The sequence below is a fragment of the Centruroides sculpturatus genome, unplaced genomic scaffold, assembly GCF_000671375.1.
Source record: "Centruroides sculpturatus isolate CEXI.00-Female unplaced genomic scaffold, Cexi_2.0 scaffold321, whole genome shotgun sequence".
NCBI lineage: Eukaryota > Metazoa > Arthropoda > Arachnida > Scorpiones > Buthidae > Centruroides > Centruroides sculpturatus.
The window spans coordinates 679,822-706,293 of record NW_019384452.1 but is presented as its reverse complement, the minus strand read 5'-3'; the positions used below and the strand labels follow the sequence as shown (position 1 = coordinate 706,293).

The 26,472-nt window shown below is 29.3% G+C and overlaps 1 protein-coding gene across 1 annotated transcript in view; it reads left to right on the top strand.

Annotated features, from left to right (window-relative positions):
* Positions 1–26,472, top strand: part of LOC111620584 (cdc42 homolog) — a 37,223-nt gene that overhangs the window by 3,585 nt on the left and 7,166 nt on the right. The window contains exons 2-3 of the mRNA XM_023362538.1: positions 21,024–21,153; positions 25,580–25,762. Of these exons, the coding sequence (XP_023218306.1) occupies positions 21,049–21,153; positions 25,580–25,762 (288 nt within the window). The 5' untranslated portion in view covers positions 21,024–21,048. The remainder of the gene's footprint in view (positions 1–21,023; positions 21,154–25,579; positions 25,763–26,472) is intronic.

The following is a 26,472-nucleotide window of genomic DNA, read 5'->3' as shown; positions in this document are numbered from 1 at the left end:
TCCTATTGGACAATGAAATCACTCATATGCATATACACAATTTTGGAAACAATAAAAGTAAGAATAATTCAAAAAATCAATAATTATGTACCTTTTAGTAATAGTATCTTTAATTTTTCAAATTCTGCTGATTATTAGAGCAGTATTTTTAGTTCTTTATAGAATGGATGCAATACTTTGTATACTGTGTTTTATCATTAATTATATATGATACCCACAACCCACAGTTGCCTTTAATGGTTGACCCTAGTGTTTTACAACTGCAAAGTGATTCTGTTCCCATCTCTATTGCAGTTTATTATAATTCTTTATAAAACAATATTAGTTTTATACATAGTAAAACCCTATTACTGTGTTATTGGTGTATGCAAAGTAGATTTGTAGTTCTGTGGATGAGGATATGCGTCCCAACATTGAGTTTGGTTAATACAAAATATCAGTCAATATATAATACTAAGTGTGTCATGGTCCTGCAAATTCAATAACAATTAGATTTTTGTTTAATACAAAGCACCATCCCTGAAGTCACCTGAGCCAAAGTGGCAATGTACAAGCCGTCTCATGACCATGAGTGTGTCGTGTCTTTTGACTGTAATATGGTCACAATGCAGGTTGAGTGGAGTTATTGTAAATGCTAGTATTGATTTTCCACTGTTTACAATTTTTTGACTATTTTATTTATTGTTACAAAATAAGAAAACACAACTGGTTGTTTCTTTGCATAAATAGACAATACACAAGGAAAAAGCTTGAAAAGAAACAAACCTGTAATTAATAGTTTGCCTGAAAGGCTTAAGGCCAACATATAATTTTACACCTAACAGGTTAAAATGGGATAAAAGGGTACCTGTGTAAGGTTAAAAATAAAGTTTGTGAAACTAGAGAATGTTAAATTTATAAGGAATTCCTCCTTTTACGTATGTATGAGATATTCTGAAATAAAAGCCTATATTAGGTGCTGATAGTTAAATAGGCCTATTCTTGACTGTTACTATAAATACTGTCATATTTATAAGTATCATTTACAAGTTTACCCCTTTACCTGCTTTTGGTGTGAGGTAATTGTAAGTGCTAAATTTTGCAATTTCTGTGGTAGGTGGATAAAAAATTCTACCTTAGTGTATTCTTTTTATTAGTACAGAAATAGGGCACAAAATCTCCTTAATGGTGCAGCACACTCATTTGTAGATGACGTGTGTCAATTGTTTTGGTCTCAGGATATCTCGTGAACTTGGAAAAATTACAAAATATTTCCTATGAACGAACTTTAAAAATGTCCTCCTTTCCGACAACATGCAAACATTACAATGTACCCTCTGGTGGCGGCACAAACCCTTATAAAAATTATGCATTTATTGCTGGGGCAATAAATATGAAGTGACTCAAAAAGGAGGAAGGCACTTCTAAAGTTTGTCCATAGGGTGTATTTTGTAATTTTTCAAAATTCATACTTATTGTCTCAGCAATAAATTTTATTAAAGTTGACATCTTACTTTTAGTAAACAAAATAAAATTCTAAATACAAGTGTAGAACTATAATAAAAACCTTCAAAAATAAAGCAGCACTATACTTTGCAAGAGTCTGCACCAGATTTTAAAATTGTGCTCTACAAAAATGGGAAAATTCAGTTATCTTAAGCAACCTTACGACTAAAGCTCAGAATTTAAGGTGCAGCACCTCACTTTTGACATTTCAGGGGGGAGCTTAGAAACAGTTTGTATTTATTTTATGTTTATGTAACAAATAAGCTACATTTGTTTGTACCTTTATGCACCTTTCTTCCCTTTTTCAATGATTTAGAACCCTTTCCTTTTTTTCCTTCTTATCTTAATTCATAATAACTATTTTTTTTTTTACAGAAAAACAGTATAAATATATTAAATTTCAAACCAGTTATGTAAATGTATTTATTAAATATAAAGTAATAATGTAGTGCTTTAATATTTGTGATTTACAATAACAACACTGGAGGTCACAAACTTACAAGATTACATTGTTAACATTTTTTCTGCTGTTTTGTAATGCCGAAAGTACCTCAATCTAAACTGTACAAATTGGCTAATTCCTTCAAAGATGAAGGTATTGAAACTGATGAAAGTATACTTTGATGTAATGTGTGTGATTCAGTTTTGTTGGTTGATGATAAGCATTTGTCATCTTGAGTGAATCAACATGTGGAAAAATTGAAATGTAAATGTTGTAAGGAGCTACATAGGAAATCTAAAAAGCAAGATTTTATAGGAAATTGACTAAATAATGCTGTCAATCAACATGGAAATGAATTCTATCAATATCTTGTAACATCTTTTCTGTAATTAGGAGTACTGCTGTATGAAATAAACCAATCATCAATTTGAAAAATTGTAGACCTATAAATTCCCACGGTCGTCTGTCTGTCTGTCTGTCTTTCCTTAATCTCAAGAATGTTGTCAGATAAATGAAATTCAAGACTAGATATGGAAAGCTTGGGCGGGAGGCCCCGATTAACTATATATGAACTTCTGATGCAAACCGGAAGTCACTTTATTTCAGTTCAAGAATTTTTTTTGTGAAAGATGTTAGATGACCGGCATGACTCCATTGCTAACAGAAAAGTATGATATACAGGGATAAAACACTATGGCATTAATTTGAGATGGAGAGCATATACAGTATTTAAATGAAATTAAATTTAAAATATGATTAAAAATTGCAGCCTGGCATTGTGACAATGTCATAAGAAATAAATGTTTTCAATTTACAAAAACTTCCTTCAACCTAATAGAGCTTTACATTTAGCAACATTAAACACATTCTTGTAGTGTGCTACAGCAATTTTGTATTCAATTGAAAAAAATAATCTGTGTGTACCTTAATAAATTATTTTGGAATTTTCTGCAATCAGTACTGTTTAATTTTTATTAATTGTAACCTATTTTCTGTTTTAAAAATGAATATTTTTTGCCCATTTTTCCAATTTTATTTCTTCTTGTTCTGTCCTTTTTAGTTTTCTTGCATTTCAAAATCTGAGCCAGCCTTATGACGTCAATTTTGTCATCATTAGCAATGCAGATATATGCCATATCAACTGCCTCTCAGAAATACATGAGAGCTGCATCCCACATTTATAGTATTTTAATGATATATAGTATAATTTTCACTGTTATTTTACTTTTACTTTATGATTAGATTGTTTAATTGTTAATATAGTCTGATATAATCCAGCAATCATTTGGCTTGAAAACTGATTAATTAAAAATGTTCCACCATTTTTGTTTCCTTTTTCTGTAATTGCTATGTTGTGACTTTTTTCAATTTACTTATATAAACCACAGATTTTATGATCAGGATGATCTATCATAACATAAAAAGTACAGTCAAGAGTAGCCTCTGAGGTCCTGATATGAAGCCCCAGGACCTGGAAACGATTTTATTTTCTTGTTTTCTGTCTTGTGCATTATTTAACCCTAATTAAGCTGATATTTATGATGAAAAAACATTCAAACTAAACCTAGTGAGAAGATGAGATTAAATTATATATATTACTAATTTGCATGTCATTAGCATATTAGTAATACTAGTGCACTAGTGGTTATGGAGAATGTTGGTATTTAGCAGATTGTAGACAAATTAAGTCAAGTAGACATCTCTAAGTCAAAAGTATCTATAAATTGGACGTAATTCAGTATAATGTGTCTAGACCAAATCTTTAATAAATAACAAATGTTTTTGGCCTCATTTTTGGCCTGCTTCAAGTTTTGCACTATTCCAAATCATGTGATTTATTAAGTACAGTAGAACCTCGAAAACTCAGCCTAATGTGGACCGAAGGGTGGCTGAGTTTGTGAAAATGCCGGGTTATCGGGAATAGGGCTAAAAAAAATAAGTATGAGTGTTTCCTCAGAAAATACTGTACTGTACTTGTATGTATTGTTTACTTGAGAATATAACAGAGAATAAACTGCCCAAATACCCTTAAACAAAGGAAAAGTACGTCCTTTATGAAGGCATAGAGCCTTTACTACATGAAAATGAAAATTAATGAATACACTGTGTACAGTAATTTACCTGATAAGACAGACTTCAGAAAAATACTTTGAGAGCTTTTATACTTTTATAAAGCTGTCTATAATGAAAATTAATTAACTAAGGATTTTTTTGCCCTGCCAGGGTGTGGCCAAATTATCCGGAGTGCTGGGTTATCGAGAGCCGAGTTTTTGAGGTTCTACTATATTCCAAAGTGGAATATTCTAACATTTATCAATATATTACTGTAAGGAAGATTCCAGCTTGTGAGAATTTGTCAAATACACAAGTGAATTGCTATGACATTTTAAAGTTATGAGCAAAGTTGGAAATTCAAAATGGAAAAAGAATCAGGTGTTTACAATCAGTTAACAGGATTGGATATTTGAATGATGAGTTTAATTAATACCTAATCAGAAATAGAATAAAAAAGAATCATTGTTCCACACACCCTGCAATAAAATGGGATTACTAAACACATAATTAGAACTCAAGTTGAAATGCAATAATTAAATTGCTACAATGAAACTTTCTCTTTCATTTTGGTACAAAACTATATCTATGGCTAACCATGCATAAAATGCAATATGCATCTCCAAAAATCTAACCTTTATATGAATAAAACACATTGACCTTTGTTATAATTTATTTCTTGATACTAAATCATGAATCACAAGCTAATGGCTTGTGATTTATAAACTCTTAGGGGATATATTAATAATTTATTGATATATATTATATTTTCTGAAATTTGTTGAATATTATATACAATGCACCAGGGAACATTGTATATAACATAATATCAATGCCTAACATCTACCACAAATTATTTAATTCCTAATTAATAGTAGTAGGTAAAAATAGCCCAATTGGTTACAGTGATTGGTTTAGCACTAGGGTGCATTGTAACTATAAATTTTATTAATCAAAGTTTTGCCGGGTTTTTAACTTTGCTGTAATTGCTGTTTTGTCCTTTTTCACTGAGCTGTCATATATAAATCACAGAATCAAAGTTGAAGCATTTGTTTTATAAAAGCAAGAATTAAATGTGTTTAAATCCCATTTTAGGCATGCACATTCTGGAATCATTTAATTAGCCCAATTATTACTTGCTGAATATCAGATTCTGCATTTGGGGTATTGCCTTTTATATTTCAGAAGTCTGTTTGCATATTCCAATTTTTGTTATTTGCATGTAGTAATTATCATGTCCAAATTGCTTTTTTTAAGTTTGTGTTATTTATCATTGTGAGGTACAGTACATTATCATTATTTTTGTTGCAGAAATTAAAAGTTCTGTTAAATTAAAATGAAAACTTAATTAATGAATTTTAGTAAGTTTTATGCACAACTAGTCTTGCTCTATTAATTTATAATTTAACTTTTCTATCTTTAAAAGTTAAACTTGTAATCACATGTAAAAATTACACCAATTTCATTGTTACATTTGGTTCTATTGAGTTAATATTTAGATATTATTTACAATTCTAAATTTTCATTTTTCTGAACTCTGTGTTATATGTAAGTAGTAGTTAATTATTTGTTTCGTTTACAATAGGAAGTGTCGATCGACAGCAGATTTTTCTCCTTTGTACAAAAGTCATACAATTAGACGAAATAGTGGAATTATTCTGGAAGTTAACTGCTTTATCCAGTTTTAGAATTCAAATGTATTAATTCTGAGTAAGAATGATTCAAAAATACCTATCATTAGGCAATGTTAAGTTAAGCAATTTTATCTATTGAATTTATTTCCAAAATTATATGATTACTGTTGCTACCTATGAAGACAGTCCTTTACGAAGAAAAATTTATATAACTTGGAAATCAGTTGATGAACTTATCTCTTGCTGATATGAGTGGATTTCTTAATCTTTTGGTTTTCATGCTCCTATAATCTTGCTTATAAAAATGTATTTTTTTTTTTTTTTTTAATATTTAATTCAAAAGTTTAATTCTGAAGATAAAATTTTAAAGTTCTGAAAACAGCAAATTGGATTTCAACTTAGATGTGGAATAAATTTTAAGTGAGGAAGAAATAAAGGAATTAAACAAGAAAATTGAATTGGTGTTCTCATTAATGACTATTTTTAAATATTTCAAATGTTCTTCAATAGTTAGTTTATAAATATTATTAATTAATTGCAGCTATCCATCAACCAAAGCCAAATATTATCAGGCTAGAAATGGCTATAATACTACTAATTTAATAAACAATTTGGCATTAGTGTTAGGCATTAGGCATCATCTCTTGATAAATTTAATAATTATAAATTAATTAAATAATAATTTAGAATTACTGGAAGAAAAGAATCGGCCCGAAGCAGGACTCGAACCCGCAACTCCTGCTTACTGTGCAGATGCATTGCCAATTACACTACCCAGACCTTCAGTCTGATCTCCTCTTCCAGCATATATAAGCTAACGATATAACCATCGACGGTTATTACAATGCCGGCTGGGGACACATTCAGCGCCCACGACGTGCAACTACCAAGGCACTCAACCGGCCATTGCAAACCCTGGCAAGGCATATATAACTAATCAAACATCTTTACTATACCCGATACGATTAACATAACTGCTTCTATGATTGCAACAGTGATTTAAATCTGGATAAGTTTAGTCTTCTGACAGACAATGCAGGCACAGTAATTTTTGTATTCAAAATCCAGTATTTGTGATTTTAAGATACAACATTCAGATGAATATTGTAGAATGATAGGTGCACTTATTTATAGGTGAAAATATTTATTAAATTACTTGCTATTTAATGTTTTATTGTTTATTTAAAATTTGTTCCTACATGCTATAATCAGGAAATCCATTATATGCTTCGATCTATTAATCTTTACAGCTTCAGTTAAGCACAAAAGCAAGTCATAAGATAGTCTTATAAGTGGCAGAAGTAAATATATATTTCCCAAATGCTTTTGAACTGTAATTTAGAATGTTTTTCTTCTGATGCTTTTTTTTTTTTTTAATCTTATATTAAGCAGTTGGGATATGTTCAGAAATATATACACACTTTTTTAGTGCTGTATTTTTATTAAGATTTATTTTATGGGGAAGTCATTACAGTCTTGCAGACATCATCATTAAAAAATAGTTTCAATATATCAGAATTATTTTTAATATCTTGAAGTTCTAAATGTAATCCAGTTATTTTACTCTGAACTTGAAATGATGGAAGATCACAAGGTTTTAAATTGATTCATTTTTTATTCATGATGATCTAATTTAACTTTTTCTGTAGTTTTGATAAATTTAAATTAACTAAATCTTATATCAAAGAATAGCATAGTTTTAATTTTTTTATCATCACTGGATGCTCTGGGATATATATATATATATATACAATTTTGCTGATGTTTCAATAGAAGGATGCATCCTACTTATCATCTTCCTTTGTAATTTTGATAACCAGGAAATATAAAGGATGCTGAATTGATAATTTTTAAATTTAACATAATTATTTGATCAGTGAATTGCTTTATAAAGTTCAGTATTTCTTTGCTTGTGTTAATAAATAATGAGGTTTTCTTGAAGCTGTGTGTATGACAATGCACATAAAATAATTATTATACTTTAATATATTTCCAAATGTATCTCTAATTTCTCTATATAAATTGACCACTAACTCTTTAACCAGTATGATATACACAATGTAATACTGAATGTATGTTCTATTTGTAAAACACCACCAAAAGCTGGAAAATAAGATGTGGATGTGTTGGGAACATGAAGCTTCTACATATAACATCTGATGTACAAAAGCTAAGAATAATAGAAACCATCAAAATTTATATAGCAACATTCAAGGAAAGGATGCATTAATAATGAAGCAATATCCTATCTCACACTTGTGATAATCAGTGATCTGTAACCTTATACTATAGGGCAACTTAAGCATAATTTTGTAATTTATGACTAAGTGCAAAGTACAATAAGGTTTGTGAGTTTTATTTATATGATGTATGGTATCACTGTACCTGATTTATTTAAAAATGTTTATTGTAAAATTTAATATAACTTTTAAGTAGCGTAAATAAGGTTATTCTTATTGCTATTTACAAACAAAATCTATTGATACAAATGACTTCATTCAAAATAGAATATAAAACCAAAATCCAAATTTTGAATTGGGAATTGATCTTGAAGCAATTTTGAAGCTATTGTCATCTGAATAAATAAGTTCTCAATTATTTATTGTTTTAGATTTTTGTTCTGTATAAACTGTACAGTGGTGTTTCATGTTAAGATGTTTATATTGTTTTGATCAACTTATAAAAACAGTCAAGTTTACTTAATTGTATAAGATTGAAGATTCGAATAAGCAATTTTCATAGTGAGAATTTTTAATTGGTCTTAATGAGAACACTTCAAAATAGTTTCCTTGAAATTAATTACTATAAACACAAGTCAAAAACATGAAATGTTTTGTTTAAAAAAATAACAAAAAATAAAACATTGCATATTTTTATTAAGAGATTCGTTATTTATCTGTTGTTTGGTGGGAATATCATATGAATTTTTAATTTCAGTTTCATGTACTCTCTGCATTTATACAATGTATTATACTGAATTTGTTCTCACTTTTATTAAACCTGTCTGCAAACATATCTGTTTTTAGATAGAAATATAACTCTCTTTACAGTGTGTATAAATTCATTGTTTACCCCGATACCTTAATGACATGAAAAACTGAAATGATTCTTCCTGTTCCGAAACAAAGGCTTTGCTTTTATATTCTGATTTTTTTTTTGTTCTATAATTCTTTTTATATACTTAAATTTGTGTATTCAAAATGTTTGTGAAATTTAATGAATCCTTTTTGTTTTTTTACTTAAAATTGTATCTTCAATTTATACTAAATAGTTTCTCTCTCAATTTTTTTGGCTTCTAAAATCAAATAGCTTTAACCAAAATGTTAATAAATTTTCTAGTTTTAATTCTGTCTTTGTATGTGGAATCTATATATATAACCCATTCAACGGGGTCTGTCCCGTAACCGTTTGATAACAGACACTAGAGGCACCTCTATCGTGTGTCATATTTCAAACATTCAAATTAACAATTTTAATTCTTATTTAAATTAACAATATAAATTTTTATTATTCATTTGGCCAATAAATTATTATTGGTCAATATAACAATATAAATAATTCAGTATATTTGTAATAGGAATTTATTATTTCAGGGGCTTATATCTCTCGAAGGGTTGCGAGTAGGGTATGGTTCCTTTGACTTTATTGTTAGTACAGGGGTCTACGGTTTGGGGGGTCGCCACCTCTTCATTCGGAGGGTAAATCTTACCATTGGGACTTTAACAGAGCTGTACAGCATATTGATAGGAACAAAAAAGTCAAAGGAACCGTGCCTCATGGAAATTTGTAAAGAACGCCCACTAGGGGGCATCCCGAGCTACTAGATTAGGAGAATGTATTTAAGTCTCCTAAATTTTAAAAATGACAGGATATTTTAAATTTGAGTACTTTGAATTATGTTAGTGTATTACCTCAAACTATTTTCTGAACTATTGCAATTACTTGTTTCAGTGTTTTTGCTATTTTAAAACTTGCAAATGTAAAATATAATCATTTTAATATGAATGTAACAGTAAATTTAAACAACTTTATATTTTTGCAATTGAATATAATCAAAAATATATTAAAAAAATAATTGCTTTTATTATTTATAGAAAAGTCTTTTTATCAAATAGATAAGTTACTATAAAATAGATTTGACAAAAGCCAATTTATTCTTAGTTTAATCTACTGTTTTATATCAGTAAAAAGAAAGGAGAATATTTTGATATGTTCAGCTCTAGTAATTTTTAAATATATAGTAAACTGCCTTAACTTACATTCCTTTACATTGTGCATAGATTTATGAAAAAAAAAAATGAATATTTTATAATCATTCATTTCTTATCACATTTATAGTCCTTTTAGTTTTCTATTATGTGAATGAACATATTAGAAAACTAAAAAGACTATAAATATGATTAGCATATTTATATAACTAAGATTTTTAAAACTTTGATATATATTTCTAAATGAATTCATTTAGATCCTTCATGTTAGCTTCTTATGGAAGAATGTTTGCAAAATAAAAAGTTTATTTAAGCTGTTAAGAATGTAATAATGATTCCTTGCCAAGTAGGTTTCTTGAAACAATGAGAGCAATAATTAGACTTCAAGACACTGTCATTATCTACTGAAATGAACTTTGCTATTCAGGCTGCTTTGTTCATGACTGACTAATTGTTTAGTTTATATGTTATAAAGAATTTGCTTTTACTGAATTTCATATGCACTTATTACCTTTTTGTGCAAATCATATATACAAGGTTCGTACACACCTAGAAGTTGGATGTTTGGAAAAAAATCAGGGAATTTATTAAAAATTGTCAAAAAGTCAGGAAATTTGCTTCCTTTGCTGCGTTGTTGATTTTTTGGTGACAATATGCTTGACTAAGTAGCCATCTGCAGGCAGCAAGAAATAACATTGTGTAATACAACTTATGAAAAGGGTGCAGAATATTTTCAGGACCCAAAATTGCCCCAAAAATTAAGAAATATATTCAATTTTTATGTAGCTATTTTGTTCTGCATTATATAGTTGAAGATGTCTCTTATAAAGGAATGAAAACATTAGTAAATATTTCTTAATTTCAAGTACTGGTATGTTGTGTGTATTTCCCAAAAAATTATTGCACACGAAATAAAACCATAATTTATGAACCAATTAATTATTATTACAGTTTAGAAAATTCAAATTAAATCATACATATATGTAAGTAGGGCTACCATACAATTTTCCATGCAACACTAAATTGATAAGTTAACATAAATATTTTAGATTTATGTTAACTTATGTTAAAAAATGCTTTAATTTAAGCATGTTTTCATCATCATAGGATAACATATACAATTGTAAACTTGATGCAATATGTTGATTAAATAATAGAATTCAGTGCAATAAATGATTATTTTTATTTTTAGCACATACAGTAATTAATGGTCTTTTTGACATCCAAAAATACGAACATTATTTATGACAATCACATCAGAATGAATTTTTATAAGGCTCAAAAATTTCAGTTAAGGATGNAATTATACAGATACTGTAAATTTGATGTAATATGTTGATCAATAGAAATGAAATTGAAATCAGTGCCATGAATGATTGTTTTTATTTTTAGCACAGACAGAAATTAATGGACTTTTTGACATCCAAAAATGCAAAATTAATAAAAATTTATTTATGATGATGACCTCAGAATGAATTTTTATAAGGCTCAAAAATTTCAGTTAAGGATGAACTTCAAGTAATGAACACTAAAAAATATTGTAAAAAGGAAATTTTCATATTATTGAAATTATTTTCCCACCATGGCCATTTTGTGTAAGTTAAAATATTTTAACTAAAGTTAATAGGAAAAATTACATACATTTACAATTTAAGTAATTTCATTAAAACATAATTTTTTGGAATTACTTGAAATTTTAAAATAACACAAGTTTGGTAATTAATACTAGCTTCCTTATATGCTTAGCCTCATCAATGTCTTAGTGGATAAAACACTGGTAGTTGGTTGCAGATTTGCTTCTCACCAGCAGGCTGGCCACTTGAAGTTTTNTTGAAATGATGGAAGATCACAAGGTTTTAAATTGATTCATTCAAATTTAATATAGAGTTTGTATACTTTTAACGTAACTATTAACTAAATTTTATTAAAATTTATTAGATGCCACTCCGACAGTTCCCTTGTTAGTGGATAAAACACTGGTAGTTGGTTGCAGATTTGCTTCTCACCAGCAGGCTGGCCACTTGAAGTTTTCCAGGTTTTCTTCACAAATCTAACATCTAAATAGAGTCATTGTCCCATAGAAAGTCTTCCTGGGAGGAATCCCTCCTTGCAAGATTTCCAAGAGTTTTGCCTTCTCCCATAAATCTGTCCATTCTGAGATACTTAACTGCTTTCTTTATTTGACATCATTTAAAAGCATCATCTGAAAAGACTGAAAATTGTTCCATGGTGTGTAGTCCTGAATAGTTGAAATTTTCATGTCCAGGTGGTTGAGATAATTCAGATAGCATATTTCTTGACAATGTATGGTCCACAGGTACTTATGGGTCTAGGCCAGGGGTGGCCAACAGTTTTTGTCCCTGGGCCGAATTGGAAAGAACTTTTTTTCACAGGCCGAACTAGAAGCTGCCCTAGGAAAATTTTGAGGTGGTGCGAGATCTCATTGTGGTGTCACCCTGTAGAGACTAAATTGTANCCACACTGAAGCACACTTATTCATTTACTGAAATGAAATGTTTGAGTAGAACCAGGCTTACATAAAATGAAATAGTGCATTTGGAGGAAATGTTGAATGAGGTTTCACATTTCTTTGGTAATAGGGTTTCTCTAATGGGATCCCAGGATCTTGGTAATCCGAAGCTGCCCTAGGAAAATTTTGAGGTGGTGCGAGATCTCATTGTGGTGTCACCCTGTAGAGACTAAATTGTAGATAGAGATTACAGATACATTTTTCACATTATCATGCTCTATCAACATTTTACACTGTACTTAAGAGATTTGTAATGGAGGATTAACTCTAACCAGATAGTGAGTTTTTGACTTTTTTTTTTAGACATTAGAATTTTTCACCGAGCATCACATAAAACCAAAATACACCATATGCATACACCAAAATTACATAATACGAATTTATGTAATGTTGTATGTATTATGTAATTTTAGTTGGCTGAGGAGGGTCTACATATGCCCGAAACGTGAATAAAAAAAAAAAAACATGTATCAACTAAAAACTGAATAAACTTAAGGTGAAGATTTCCAAGTGTTCGTGTATTTACACTATATAGTGTTCAAAAGACAAATTAATAAATATATACTTTTGTACAGTAGACCCCCCTATAACGCTTAGATACGTTCCACGCTAACCGAAAATTATGTTGTAGGAATGAGCCAATCGCAGCCCGATAGGTGGGAACTTTACGGACTAAGGCTGTTCGAAAGGTTTTCTTCTATAAAATTAACCGATTCTAGACTAATTCCACTCAACATTTCCAAAATACGTATAATTTTTTGGGAATAATCTGTATAAACTATGCTATAAACAAAAAATTGTAGGATTACTTACACCGTTCGACTACGCCGTTGCTTAAAGCTGGTTTTCATCGCGGAACAGCACGCGAAACGACGGCCGCAATTTCTGATAACGAATTTTTGGCGGAAAAATAACTTGACCTTTGGAGACATCATTAATATAAATAATTTTTATGGACGTTGAATAAGAAGTGTTTCTTTCACAAGAAATGTATAAAATTAGTGCTGTATTAGACTTACGGTACCTAATTTACATACTGTGCAGACGATAATAAACTCAACTTACTAGCCTAAAATCTCCGTAGCGTGTTGCCAGGCGGCAGAAAGCATATATATAATTATAATAAAGTTACAATAAATTAAGTTAATATATAATTATATATACAGTACCTAATTTATATATAATTAATATATAATTATATGTACAGTACCTAATTTATATATAATTTATATATAATACTAAACAGACGATAGCAAACTCAATTTAGCCGCTCCGTAGCGTTGCGCAGGGTCGGAGGAAAGTAGTTCGGCTGCTCATCCACTATTGGTCCAGACTCTATCAATCTTGTCGCGAAACGACGTTATAGGAGGTACGTTATACGAAAGTTGCTACAATTTTTTCGCTACGTTATAGGAATTGTTGTTATAGGAACGTACGTTATAGGGGGGTCGACTGTACATGGATTATACAGGATTTGTTAATGAATAATAAATAATAGCTTTTTATTTTTTTCATAGCCACATAGATTTATGATTATGGATTAATAACAGGATAAACTATTGTAATTTAATAAAACATTTTATTTTTAATTTTAATTATTCAGCAATTATAAAAATTATGTAACTGTTAATTAGAAAAAATAACTAATTAAAAGTAAAAGAAACAATAGCATATTTTCTTAGTAAGTCATATGCTGTTTTATTTTGCCAATGTGCTGTACTGTAAGGGACATGAGAGTCAGGGAAAGTCAGGTATAGTCATGGAATTTAAAACATAAATTTGAGTAGGAACTCTGTATGTTTCAGGATACTATGTAGTTAATATTAATAAAAAGGTACCACATTAGCAAAAATGGTAATAAATGAAAGCTGTCCTAATTTAAGGTAAAACAAAGATTTTATTCTTCCTGATTAACATCAATGTACTATTTTTAGCAGAATTGGTGTTGATCACCTGCATAACCCGATTAATTAATACTTCATCTTTGTAAGTATCCATCTAATGTGTAGAAGTATATATTACAATAATTTCCTATTCTTGCATTCAATAAAGTAAAAAAAGACCAATTTGAAAACAAAAATTATATTATTTTTTTTAAATGAATTCATTTAAAATAGTCAAGAACTAATTTTTCTCTATTAGATGTTTTAATGTCTTGCATATCTGTTGGCCTGATTCTTTATCAACCTGCTTTATGAAGGTAAAATGTATATACAGTATTATTACTGTTTATCATAGATATCAGTTTCAATTATGGATAGATGTCTCATACTTGTCTATAAATTGTTTGATATTGATAACTGTTACTGTACAATTAAAGATGGAAAGTATGTTGTTTTTAAGAGAAAGAAAAAATAACAACTTCATTAAAACTGGCAGTGCTTAAACAGGAACACATACAAAACTCCAAAACCAGCAATTATATTTATTGCTGGTTTTGGTGTTGTGTGTGTTCCTGTATTAAGAAACATGACTGTCTGAAGACAATGTGCCTAGTTAATAACTTTTTATAACATAGGATGATAATGACAAATTTTGAAATATTATATCATGTCTTTTAAGGTCTTGCATTAATAAGTGTTTATAAAAAAAGTGTGGATCTGATAAAATAAAATTTTATTGACCACACTGAAGCACACTTATTCATTTACTGAAATGAAATGTTTGAGTAGAACCAGGCTTACATAAAATGAAATAGTGCATTTGGAGGAAATGTTGAATGAGGTTTCACATTTCTTTGGTAATAGGGTTTCTCTAATGGGATCCCAGGATCTTGGTAATCCCAGCTGTTTTTTTAACTTGGGAAATATCCCAGGAAATTCTTCTCATCCTGGAAAATCCTGCAAATTTCTTAAAAGTTCACTTTTTTCTTATTGTGTTAAGGTTGAGGAAATTTTGTAAATAGAAAGTATAATTAACTCATAAACTGTCAGAATACATCTGTATTTATTAATTTTAAGCCTGCTTATTAGTTTTTTAAATTTTTGCTCGTTATGGCATGTTACAAATTGTCAATAATCAATATGTAGCCTATTTGTGGCAAGACTTTGAAAATTCTTTACTTGTCAGAACCTGTAATATCATGAATAATTGCACTGATGATGTCTTAATTTTTAACCATGCCCAGTAGCTTCAATAATTGCATTACGCCAGGTTGTGCAAATTGGACAAGGATACAAACGAGTATGAAGTTTTTCTTCATAAACCTCATTATTAAAGCCAAATGAACTGTCAAATTTATTGGGCTGTAAGCTTGATGCCACTATTAAAGCAGTCTAGGTAGACAAATCAAAAATACAGTCGATTCTGCTTAATCACATGGGACATTGGGACATGTTGGGACTAATCCATTTTGGTCCAATTAAGTGGCTGCCCCAATTAAATGAACTAATAATAAATTCTAAAATAAAATATGTAATATGTATGTAAATTAATAAGTAGGTAAAAATAAAAATTAGGTACCTATTTTAATGCTTTATTAAACCAAAATACAGAAAATATTTGTACTACAAATTTGCCAGACTCATGACAATAGATAACTGATTCGCACTTCCAGAAAAACTGAACTGCCCAAGCGAAAGACAAAATTGCTTTGTGTCTGCTAATTGTTAGGCCTACACGACATTAGCGTACGTAGTGTCTACATATTTTTGGAAGATCCCTAAAATATATCAAAACTTGCTAAATTTCTTTTCTCCTACTGTCCCAATTAAATGATTAAATTAGGTATGTATTTATTAGTTGGGCCAAATCCCAAAGAACACACCAATAAAGCGGCTGTCCTGATTAACCGGTGGCCCAATTAAACGGAATCGACTGTACTTGAAAGCGAAAGAAGTACTGCAATGCATCTCAAAAATGAACTAGAAATCTTCCAGGCTACAGGTGAAAAACCACATAACATCAGTCTTCTCTTAAATGCATTAAAGACAATTCCACCCACATCAATTGAATCGGAAAAGGCATTCTCGGTAGCAGGCCTTTTCGCTACTAAAATAAGAACCAGATTGAGTGATTGGAGTATTGATCATCTTTGCTTTTTAAAATTTTATTATAAAAATTTTACAATAATATTTTGTATTATGTTTTACAGTAGAGCCTCGATTATCTGACTCAATTGGGGACTGGGGTTGGTCGGATAATTGAAAAGTCGGATAACCGAAAAATATGAAAAAATCCATTATTAGTGTAGTATATTATTATATCCCACGTAATTAGTATATTAGTATATCGCTATTAACCTACTTTGCGTTGAATTTTCATCGATGTTAAGCCTAACAAAAATTTTTTAAAATAATAATCGTCGCTATTGTATCGTTAAAAATTAGAAAATTAAGCCTCATTTAAATACTGGCTCCCTTTCATGGTCGAATGAGTGTTGCCAGCTAAAACACGTAAAAATATTAAAGTAGCCAAGACATAGCCAAATATTGTAGCGGCACATCACTAGCGGACATTTGAAATTTGCCGACTAGGACGGTTGGTTAACCGAGGTGTCGGTTAATCGGGGGTCGGATAATCGAGGCTCTACTGTATTTAAAAAATGAAAATTACCTTCTAACTTAGAAGTTTGATCTAAGTTCATTTTTTCTTTAAATTTTCAACTCAATTCAAAGGCATTTTAGTTGTAAGCAGTTTCCAACAAACTTTAATAAATTTTTTTCTGTTTGTGAAAATTTCTACGTAATTCAAAAGTAATTTTTAATACATATTTTACACAGCGTTATTATTATTATTATTTTGGAGGTTGCAAGGACATATTAAATTACTTAAAAATGGAAAATAATTATATCATTCGATTTTGAGATTTATTTTATATCTTAAAATAAATCTCAAAATTGAATGATATAATAATTTTCCAGTTTTATTAATTATATCATTCGATATAATTAATAAAAATTATACAATTAGTTTCCAAATTAATTATATTCTGGGAAACAGATAACTTTATTCTCAATTTCGGGACAAGCAAAGGACCAGGAAATGAGAAACCCTATTTGGTAATATAAAAGTAAAATAATTCGTCTTGTGTCTCACAAGACGAATTATTTTACTTCAGAAGTTTAGTTCTTGACATTGTCAAAGAAACATCACATCATTTGAATGATTAATTTAAAGATCACTTTCCTATTTTTAAGTTGTTTTTATTAATTGTTAGCTTTTCATTATTTTAAATAACATTTTTACTTTTGTCATATCATCAATTATTATCTGATTTTTAAAGTATTACTTAGTTATTTAATTTATATGTATGTAACTAATATTTACCTTAGAAATATACATACATTGATTGCGACAACAAGTGGAGAGTTGGAGCGCTGTAATGTGGTCCCACGGGTCAGAGGAGGGTTCAAATAACGACAGAAATATACATACATTGATTGCGATGACAACTGATTTATATGTATGTACAGTCGACCCCCGTATAAGATCATTGATTATTCCGTTTTATATGAATTCCATGTTGTACAAGTCACTTAAATTTTACAAATACGTGAGCCGGGCTGTGATCGGCTCACGCATTTGTAAAATCTAAGTGACTCGTACAACATGGAATTCATATAAAACGGAATAATCAACAGTGTTATAGGGGGTCGACTGTACTTATATCTACTCCAAATTGCTTAATACCTGATTAATTAGTTAGCCACATAGCCCAATAAGAATCCAACATATGATTAGTAATGCTTATTGGGATGTTAATGTATTGATCTGGAATGCTAAAAGAAATTTTATTTTATGAAACAAATAAGAAGACATTTCATCCATTATAAGCTATTTACATCAACATTTAGAACTATACACACTAGACACTAGTAAAAATGCTATTAAAAAAATTATTGATTTTATTGAGTTTACACAAGCATTTTTAATAGCTTTACCTGATTTATTACTTTGACTTTAGCTGTTTCTCAACTAAGAAATGAAGAGAGAATCAGTCTAACAAATGTTTTTAACCTAAAGATAACTAATTCGTAGATGCCAATTATTGCATATTTTCCATNTAAGTTAATATATAATTATATATACAGTACCTAATTTATATATAATTAATATATAATTATATGTACAGTACCTAATTTATATATAATTTATATAATACTGTCCAGACAATAGAAATCTCTCCGTAGTTGGCGCTACGGACGGCGGGAAAGTAGTTCGGCTGCCCGATGATGTTTGAGGTAATTATAGGGAATTTTTACTGTTTTTTACGGATACTGGTCACAATTTTTTCGTAGTTTTATAGGAATCGTAATTATAAGGACCGTAATTATAGGGGGGTCGACTGTAACTAATATTCACCTTAGTTACATACACATTGTAACATATAGGTAAATATTGTAATACAGTATTTTAAGTTGCAACACAAATGAAAGCATCAAACATCAGAGTTGAAGTACTGAAGGCAGTCAGAAATAAATCTGAAAGTTTTGCAATATAAGAAAACCATCCATGATGAATTAAAGTGTTTATTTTTTTTTATAATAAACTTTGTGACACATTATGCATAAACAAATTTCATCAATCTTCCTTAATATAAGTGAAACAGATCCCCCTTCCATTGTTACTATTAGAAAGTTTTTATAAAAGCACATTGTGCAATGATTTATTATGATTTTTATATTGGACTGAATGAAAAAGACCATTATAAATGATTGAAATTGGAGATGATGCTTTGTCCTTTACTATTGTGTTCAGGTGGTACAAAAAATTTTAGAGGGGTCATACTATCTTCCATGATGAACCACGTGAAGGGTGACTATGAACAGCAGACTCCTGAAAATGTAACTGCTATCCAATGTATGATTGCAGAAGAAGACCAAATATGTATATATGAAATGATACAGGAGAGACTGGATTGGAGCCTCTGCAGTTGCAGACATTCTGCATAAGGAGTTATGATTAAAAACAGTAGTGTCGCAATAAATACTGCATCAGTTGGCAGATTTCCAAAAGTCAGATCATGTCAGAATCTGTAAGAAAACTCTGAAGATGTTGAACCAAGGTGGACACCAGATTATTTCAAAGATTATCACAGTGAGGAGATATACATATCATTTGATGACTGTCTGACACTTCAAGATATAGAACCATAAAGGTGATCAATAATAATTGAAAAGGCAAAGAGTACACTACAGTTTGTCTTCCTAGAATTCTGGAGTCACTGAAAATTTGAGGTCTAATTTTGCATTATGATAATGCTTCGTCACACACTGCCACTGTTGATTTCCTTCGTGCTAATAATATCAGAATCATTGCCAAATGTGGTGGATGTTCAATATGTGTCTTCTGGCTACTTTTTAATCTCAAAAAAGATTTGAGGAGTTGCATATTTAACACAGAAGATGAAATTGGAGCTTCTGTGACAGAATATTTGAATAGCATTCCAGAAAATGAGTTGTCATGCTTTTCATCTTTGGAAGGAGCAACTACAAAGTACATTTTAGCCAGAGGAAAGTACTTTGAACATAAATAAAAAATAATTTGTTTCAGTCCTTATAGTATTACTGTATTCACTTTCAGTTACCCTCGTATAATACAATAGGTCCTTGATTTTATAGACTAATTGGGGATGGATGTCTGCTATTGCTGAAAGTCTATTAAATTAAATGTTTTTAAAACATATACTAATAACAAATTTACAATGTACGGGATGTATTAAAATATAATAATGTTTAAATACAAATAAATTAATATAATGTACATTGAGTTATTTATCCAAACAAAAACATCTGAATTGTAAAAAAATTATGCAAAGTAAAAATTTGTGACAATTTAGACAACAGGCAAAATTTTTTCTTAGGTTTTCTTTGGTAAAGATAAGCCTGGTGCTTGGAAGCATAATGTAGAAAAAGATAATACAGGTAAAAATCTTGTGGGTACCATTTCAAACTGCCAAGCTTATCTTTACCAAAGGAAAATGGCTAAAATATTTTGACCATTATCTAAATTGTCATAAGTTTTTACTTGGTGCAATTTTTTAACATCTCATATGTTTTTGTTTTGATATCAATTGTTTTTGGTTAATAATTGTATTATTAAGTCAAGCCATAAGATGACGACATACAAATGGTTGCCAACGCTTGGTGTTTGGTAACCATCAACCGAACGCATTCAATATTCATTTTGTCAGTGCTGATCCACACTACAGTAATGCACATTTTTATTCTTACAGCTATTGTGTGTATGGTTGTATAATAAATGTATAAAATTAATGTTATATATAATTTAAGCCTCTTTTATATCTTAGTGAATTTAAAATATCATGTAAATCTTTATCTTTATATATAAATTTTTTAATCCAGAAGGGTTTTTACCATGTCGTTAAATTTGTTTTGAGTTTACATTTATTGTAGGTAGCATCAATCCATATTACATTGGAAAATCAGGGTTTACTGTATATGTTGTTATACCTTACATGGAAAAGTAAACTATTTTGCCTGCTAGAAAATTTTATGACAAGGATTGTCATGAATACATACATATTTTATATCTTGTTGATAACAAATTAAGTAATTGTCTTCACTTGGAAAATAATTGAAGCTAAAGTAATTAAGTTACTTATAATAATTACAATGGATATCTAGATTGAAATGTTAGAAAATATTTCAATTGCTAATACTAAATTTTTGAAATTTAACAATGTATTAATAAAATTATGTATATTCTAGGTGTAGCTGAGGAAAGACAGTAATAATGCAGACTATAAAATGTGTTGTCGTTGGAGATGGGGCAGTTGGAAAGACATGTTTACTTATTTCCTATACAACAAATAAGTTTCCATCTGAATATGTTCCAACAGTAAGTAATCATTGTTTTTAATTTAAATTATATGTGTATTTATAAACTCCACTATGTAGATTATTTATAAAGTCATTTGTTATGTTGTTTTTAGATATGTTAAAGCTTTTTTAAGAACATCAGATATATGATATCTGATCATAAATTTTTTTCAATTTTATGTAAATACTAGTGATGTAATGAATATTTGGTAACTATTTGGCCGAATACCTAAAAACAGCAGTAAGAAATAACAAAAACACAGTAAATTAATCATTTTGGTATTTAGATTTAATGTTATCGGGTTAGTGTTGTTTGTTTATATTTATTTATAGCTTATAATATGCACAAAATAAAAAAGAAAATAATATTAGTCACATGTATTCACAATTTATAATTACAAAGATCAACACACGTACACACCTATTTGTTCGAGAATCATCGCACATCTGAGGGTCTGACCCTGCCTATCCTTCTTTTTAAGCACTCGTCTTTGCTCTTCTCTTTTTCTTTCCTCTATCACTCTAGTTCATGTATGCCTATGCATACATCATAATATGCACTCATGATACTTTCGATTCATCACTTTTCCGTCGTAGATTTCCCATTTTACAATTATGTGACTCATAGCCTGGTGATAACAGAGAAGAAAGACCCATAGGACGTCGGAATAAGTCACAGTTATGATTTCACAAATTTGAGACAGCTTGGTAGCCCGAACGGCCCCAGGCTTTCGCCCATGCACACTAAGTGATGTTCATTACAAGCATTTAGCTTTCCGAAGTCTATGACAACAATTGTTTAGCATTGATGGCCGTGAATTTCGTGCCAATAAGCTGCCTCCACTTGTTCAATTATGTTATCAACTCAATTTCGTATTTATTTTCACATTTTCACTTCACGGTCCTTCTCTGTTCTTTTTCCGTTATTTACACATGTAGGTCATTTCATTGTTATCCACATTTGATATCATCATTTATCACATACTGCCATGACGCTCTTGTCTGTCCGCTACAACTGTCAAAAATTAATGCAATTGGCAAAGCGTAGTGACAGCGGGCCAATAGAGAGCAGGGTCCTCACCATAATTCGGTTTGCGCTCCAATTTTCGTATGTGTGTTCATCAAGCCGAATAGTTTGGACAAATATTCGGCCATTCGGCCTGAGGCTGAATATACTATTTGTTGCAACACTAGTAAATACAAATTTTAATGATATTTTTAGTCAATTGTAAAAAAAGTTCTAAAGAATTTTATTTTAAATTTTACAGTTGTATCACAAAATATTAACACCTTAATGCCAATTATTTTTTGATATTTTAAATAAATGAATAGTATTATTGCTGTAAAATCAATGTTTAGTTAAAATTGTGTAGTTTTGATGAGTAATTTTAATTGTAGAGAGAAAAATTTGAGTGAGTAGAACTGAAGGTGGTGGTACAATTGTTTGTTTGTTCTTACTCTAAAACAGTGTTTTTCAACCTGTGGGTCGCAACCCCCAGGGGATCACAAAGCCTTACACGGGGGGTTGCGGGTAAAAGAAAAAGAAAAGTGTTTGTAGGTCCTACACTACAATAAATAAAACTACAATTTCAGTGAGAAGGCTTTGCGTTTTTATTTTAAAGTACAATTGGTTTTTCGATCGATATTTAGGTCTCAACAGAAAGAAAATTAAATATGTAGTTTTTAAAATCACTGATATAGTTTTAATATCGCCCTGGGGGTCGCCAGAATTTTTTTAACTTGTAAAGCAGTTGCATATTCAAGAAGGTTGAAAAACACTGCTCTAAAAGATTAACTTCAGATAAAAATAATAAAACTGAATAATTACAAATATTTATTATTGAATCAGATTGCTTTATAACAAACTGATTTTCTAATATTATTCTGATTTTTATTATTTTATATATATTGTTTTAGTAATTTTTTTGAGTTTATTATATACAAAAATAGATTAATTGTGAAATAATTGAAAATATCAGATTATTGATGATATGCTTTTTAATTGTAATTAGTAACATTATTTTTCATCTTTAATTCTTCATCATAATTAATAATAAGTGAAATTAATTAATTACAAACACTATATAAAATCAAATTGTTAAAAAATGGAGATTTCATACCACTGTTAAGTTGGTAATTACTCACTTAAGTAAAGAATTCTGGAATTTTAATATATTTAGATGATATGTTAATTTTTGTTTGTATTCTCTCAAATTCCTGTATTAATCATGCTTACATGTTAAGTCAACATTTAACTAATAATTATATTTTATAATGGTTATTTGTTTTAATATTTTTTCATCAACAGTTCTATTTAAATAAAGATGTTTGTCTTTATTTAAATGGAAAAAAATTATAAAAGGCCATAAACACTGCATGCCTTTTGGCATGAAATATCTGAATGAATGCTTTATTAGGAATTATATCAGAATCTGGTTTGAATTCTGATGTACAAATTCCAAAAAAAGTTAGCACTACAGTCCATACTGCAAAATAGTAGACACGAGTCAGCCTGAGCTGGAAGGGTTTGTGTCAGATGAAAATGAAGAAAGGAGACATGAATCATAGTAATAAAATTTGTAAAAAAAAAAAAATAAAACAATAAAATTATTTATGATAAAGTATAAAAATGTTTTAAAAATATAATAAACAAAACATCAGAGAGATGTATCAACTTTCATGTGTTTCCTTTCATTCATTTCATCTGACAGGCCCTTCAATCTAAGGCTGACTTATGTCTACTCTTTTGTTGCATGGACTATAGTACTAATTAATAATAAGAATTATAATAGATTTACAAGTTACATAAATTTTAATTGTTTAACATTGGTTTTTAATATCAGTTAATAAAATCAAAATAAAAGTTTGCAAGCATTGTTTATTGGCATTAATAAAGGTTTGATAAGTAAACCACAAAAACAAAAAATAAATACGAAGTATCTCGCAAGCACTTTATTAATGTTGATTGACTATGCTCTTGAACTTTTATATGGTGAGAAAATGATTTTCTCTGAAATTGTGTAAGACTGCCAAGTTAGAGTCCCATTACCAGCAGATCTTTTCTTCCAGAATATTCTATATTAAATTTATTTCTAATTATTAACTTTAACACAATGTGGCAGCTTAACTACAGTCGACCCCCCTATAATTATGGTCCCTATAATTAAGATTCCTATAAAACTACAAAAAAATATACGTATTTTGGAAATGTTGAGTCGGATTAGTGTAGAATCGATTAATTTTATGGAAGAGAATCTTTCAATCAGCCGTAGTCCGTAAACTTGACATGTGTCGGGCTGTGATTGGAACGACTTGTAAGAAATCGGATTCCTAATAAATTGGAACGTATCTATATCTTATAGGGGGGTCGACTGTACTTATATCTACTCCAAATTGCTTAATACCTGATTAATTAGTTAGCCACATAGCCCAATAAGAATCCAACATATGATTAGTAATGCTTATTGGGATGTTAATGTATTGATCTGGAATGCTAAAAGAAATTTTATTTTATGAAACAAATAAGAAGACATTTCATCCATTATAAGCTATTTACATCAACATTTAGAACTATACACACTAGACACTAGTAAAAATGCTATTAAAAAAATTATTGATTTTATTGAGTTTACACAAGCATTTTTAATAGCTTTACCTGATTTATTACTTTGACTTTAGCTGTTTCTCAACTAAGAAATGAAGAGAGAATCAGTCTAACAAATGTTTTTAACCTAAAGATAACTAATTCGTAGATGCCAATTATTGCATATTTTCCATAGTTTTTAAGGTAGTTTTATGTAAATTACAGGCTTATGAACAAATTCTAAAAATTGCAGAACAATCTTTTATTCTAAAATATTGAATATTGGAGTGGTGACCTGATGACACACAAACCTACCTTACTGATATTCCTCTTCCCAGGTTATCATCTCTGACTAATTAAGTGAATATGTTTGCATTTTATCTACAGTTTTTGTTTGAATTTTGTTACACTTTTAATGAAAAAAATTAAATGAGATCTGAAAATTTTCTGTATTGAAAAATTACAAGTAGAATCTCTATAATCAAACTTATTTTCAGATTACTGAATTTTGTATGTATATTGGTGTAGTAAAAAAATTCACTTTGTTCACAGGTTAGTTTATTGTCTTAATCATGATTGTGACTGTTTTGCCAACTACACATACATCATCAAGTGGTAAAGTGAAAATTTTATGTGCATTATCCTGCAGAGTGCTGGATTACTGTATATGTCAGATGGATTATAGAGAGAGTACTGTACTTAATTTGTTTTATTTGTAATTTTTTTCAAAGTAACTTTCTGTGGAATGTTTGTTTACCAGGCAATATTATCTTTGTAAACACACAACAAAAGTTTAATGAGACTTTTGCATTTGTCTCTTTTTAATTTGATTTTTCTTAATGAATTAATGTTTTTATTGTAGGTATTTGATAACTATGCAGTGACAGTAATGATTGGTGGTGAGCCATATACATTGGGATTATTTGACACAGCTGGACAAGAAGATTATGACAGGTTAAGGCCCTTAAGTTATCCTCAAACAGATGTTTTCTTGGTGTGTTTTTCTGTTGTTTCACCATCATCTTTTGAAAATGTAAAAGAAAAAGTAAGTTTTTTTTTGGTTTGTTTGTTTTAGAAGAGATAAGGTTTTCAGTTTATTTCTTTATATAGATAAATTACTAAAATCCTATAGTAAAAATGTAATACATTGAAATCTTGATATTAGTGACCTCAATATAACAGAACTCTCTTTATTATGGACAGCTGATGATGATATCTGGTCAAAATCATAAGAGAACTTTCACTGTAATCGATTTCCACTACTATGGACAGTCTTTCCATTATTATGGACTTTTTAGATGCTGTTTTATTTCATCACAGTCATTGTTTTATTTTGTTATAGTCGTCATTTACTTTATTTGCAAAAAAATAAATACAAAAATAATATAAAATTCAGTTTTTAATCATTTTTTTTCCAGCATAGTTTTCCACATTATACCTAGTTTTTATTTTGTTTCTGATTGATTAATTAATTAATTAACCAGTTTCTAGTTTTGGATCAGTTTTCTCTGAGTAATGAGTCTTGAATTTGTTGTATAGAGCAAAGCCATAGATTATAAAAGAAAATGAAAAGCTTTAGATTTATATTTTAGATTTATATATACATATAAATAAATCTAATATTGATTTCACAATTACTGTATATTAATACTGTGGACAAAATTCAATTAAATAGTAAACAAAATTTTAGTTGTAAAATACATAAGTCAGATTTTCATTAAACTTTTAAAAAATTATATATAATTATATATATAA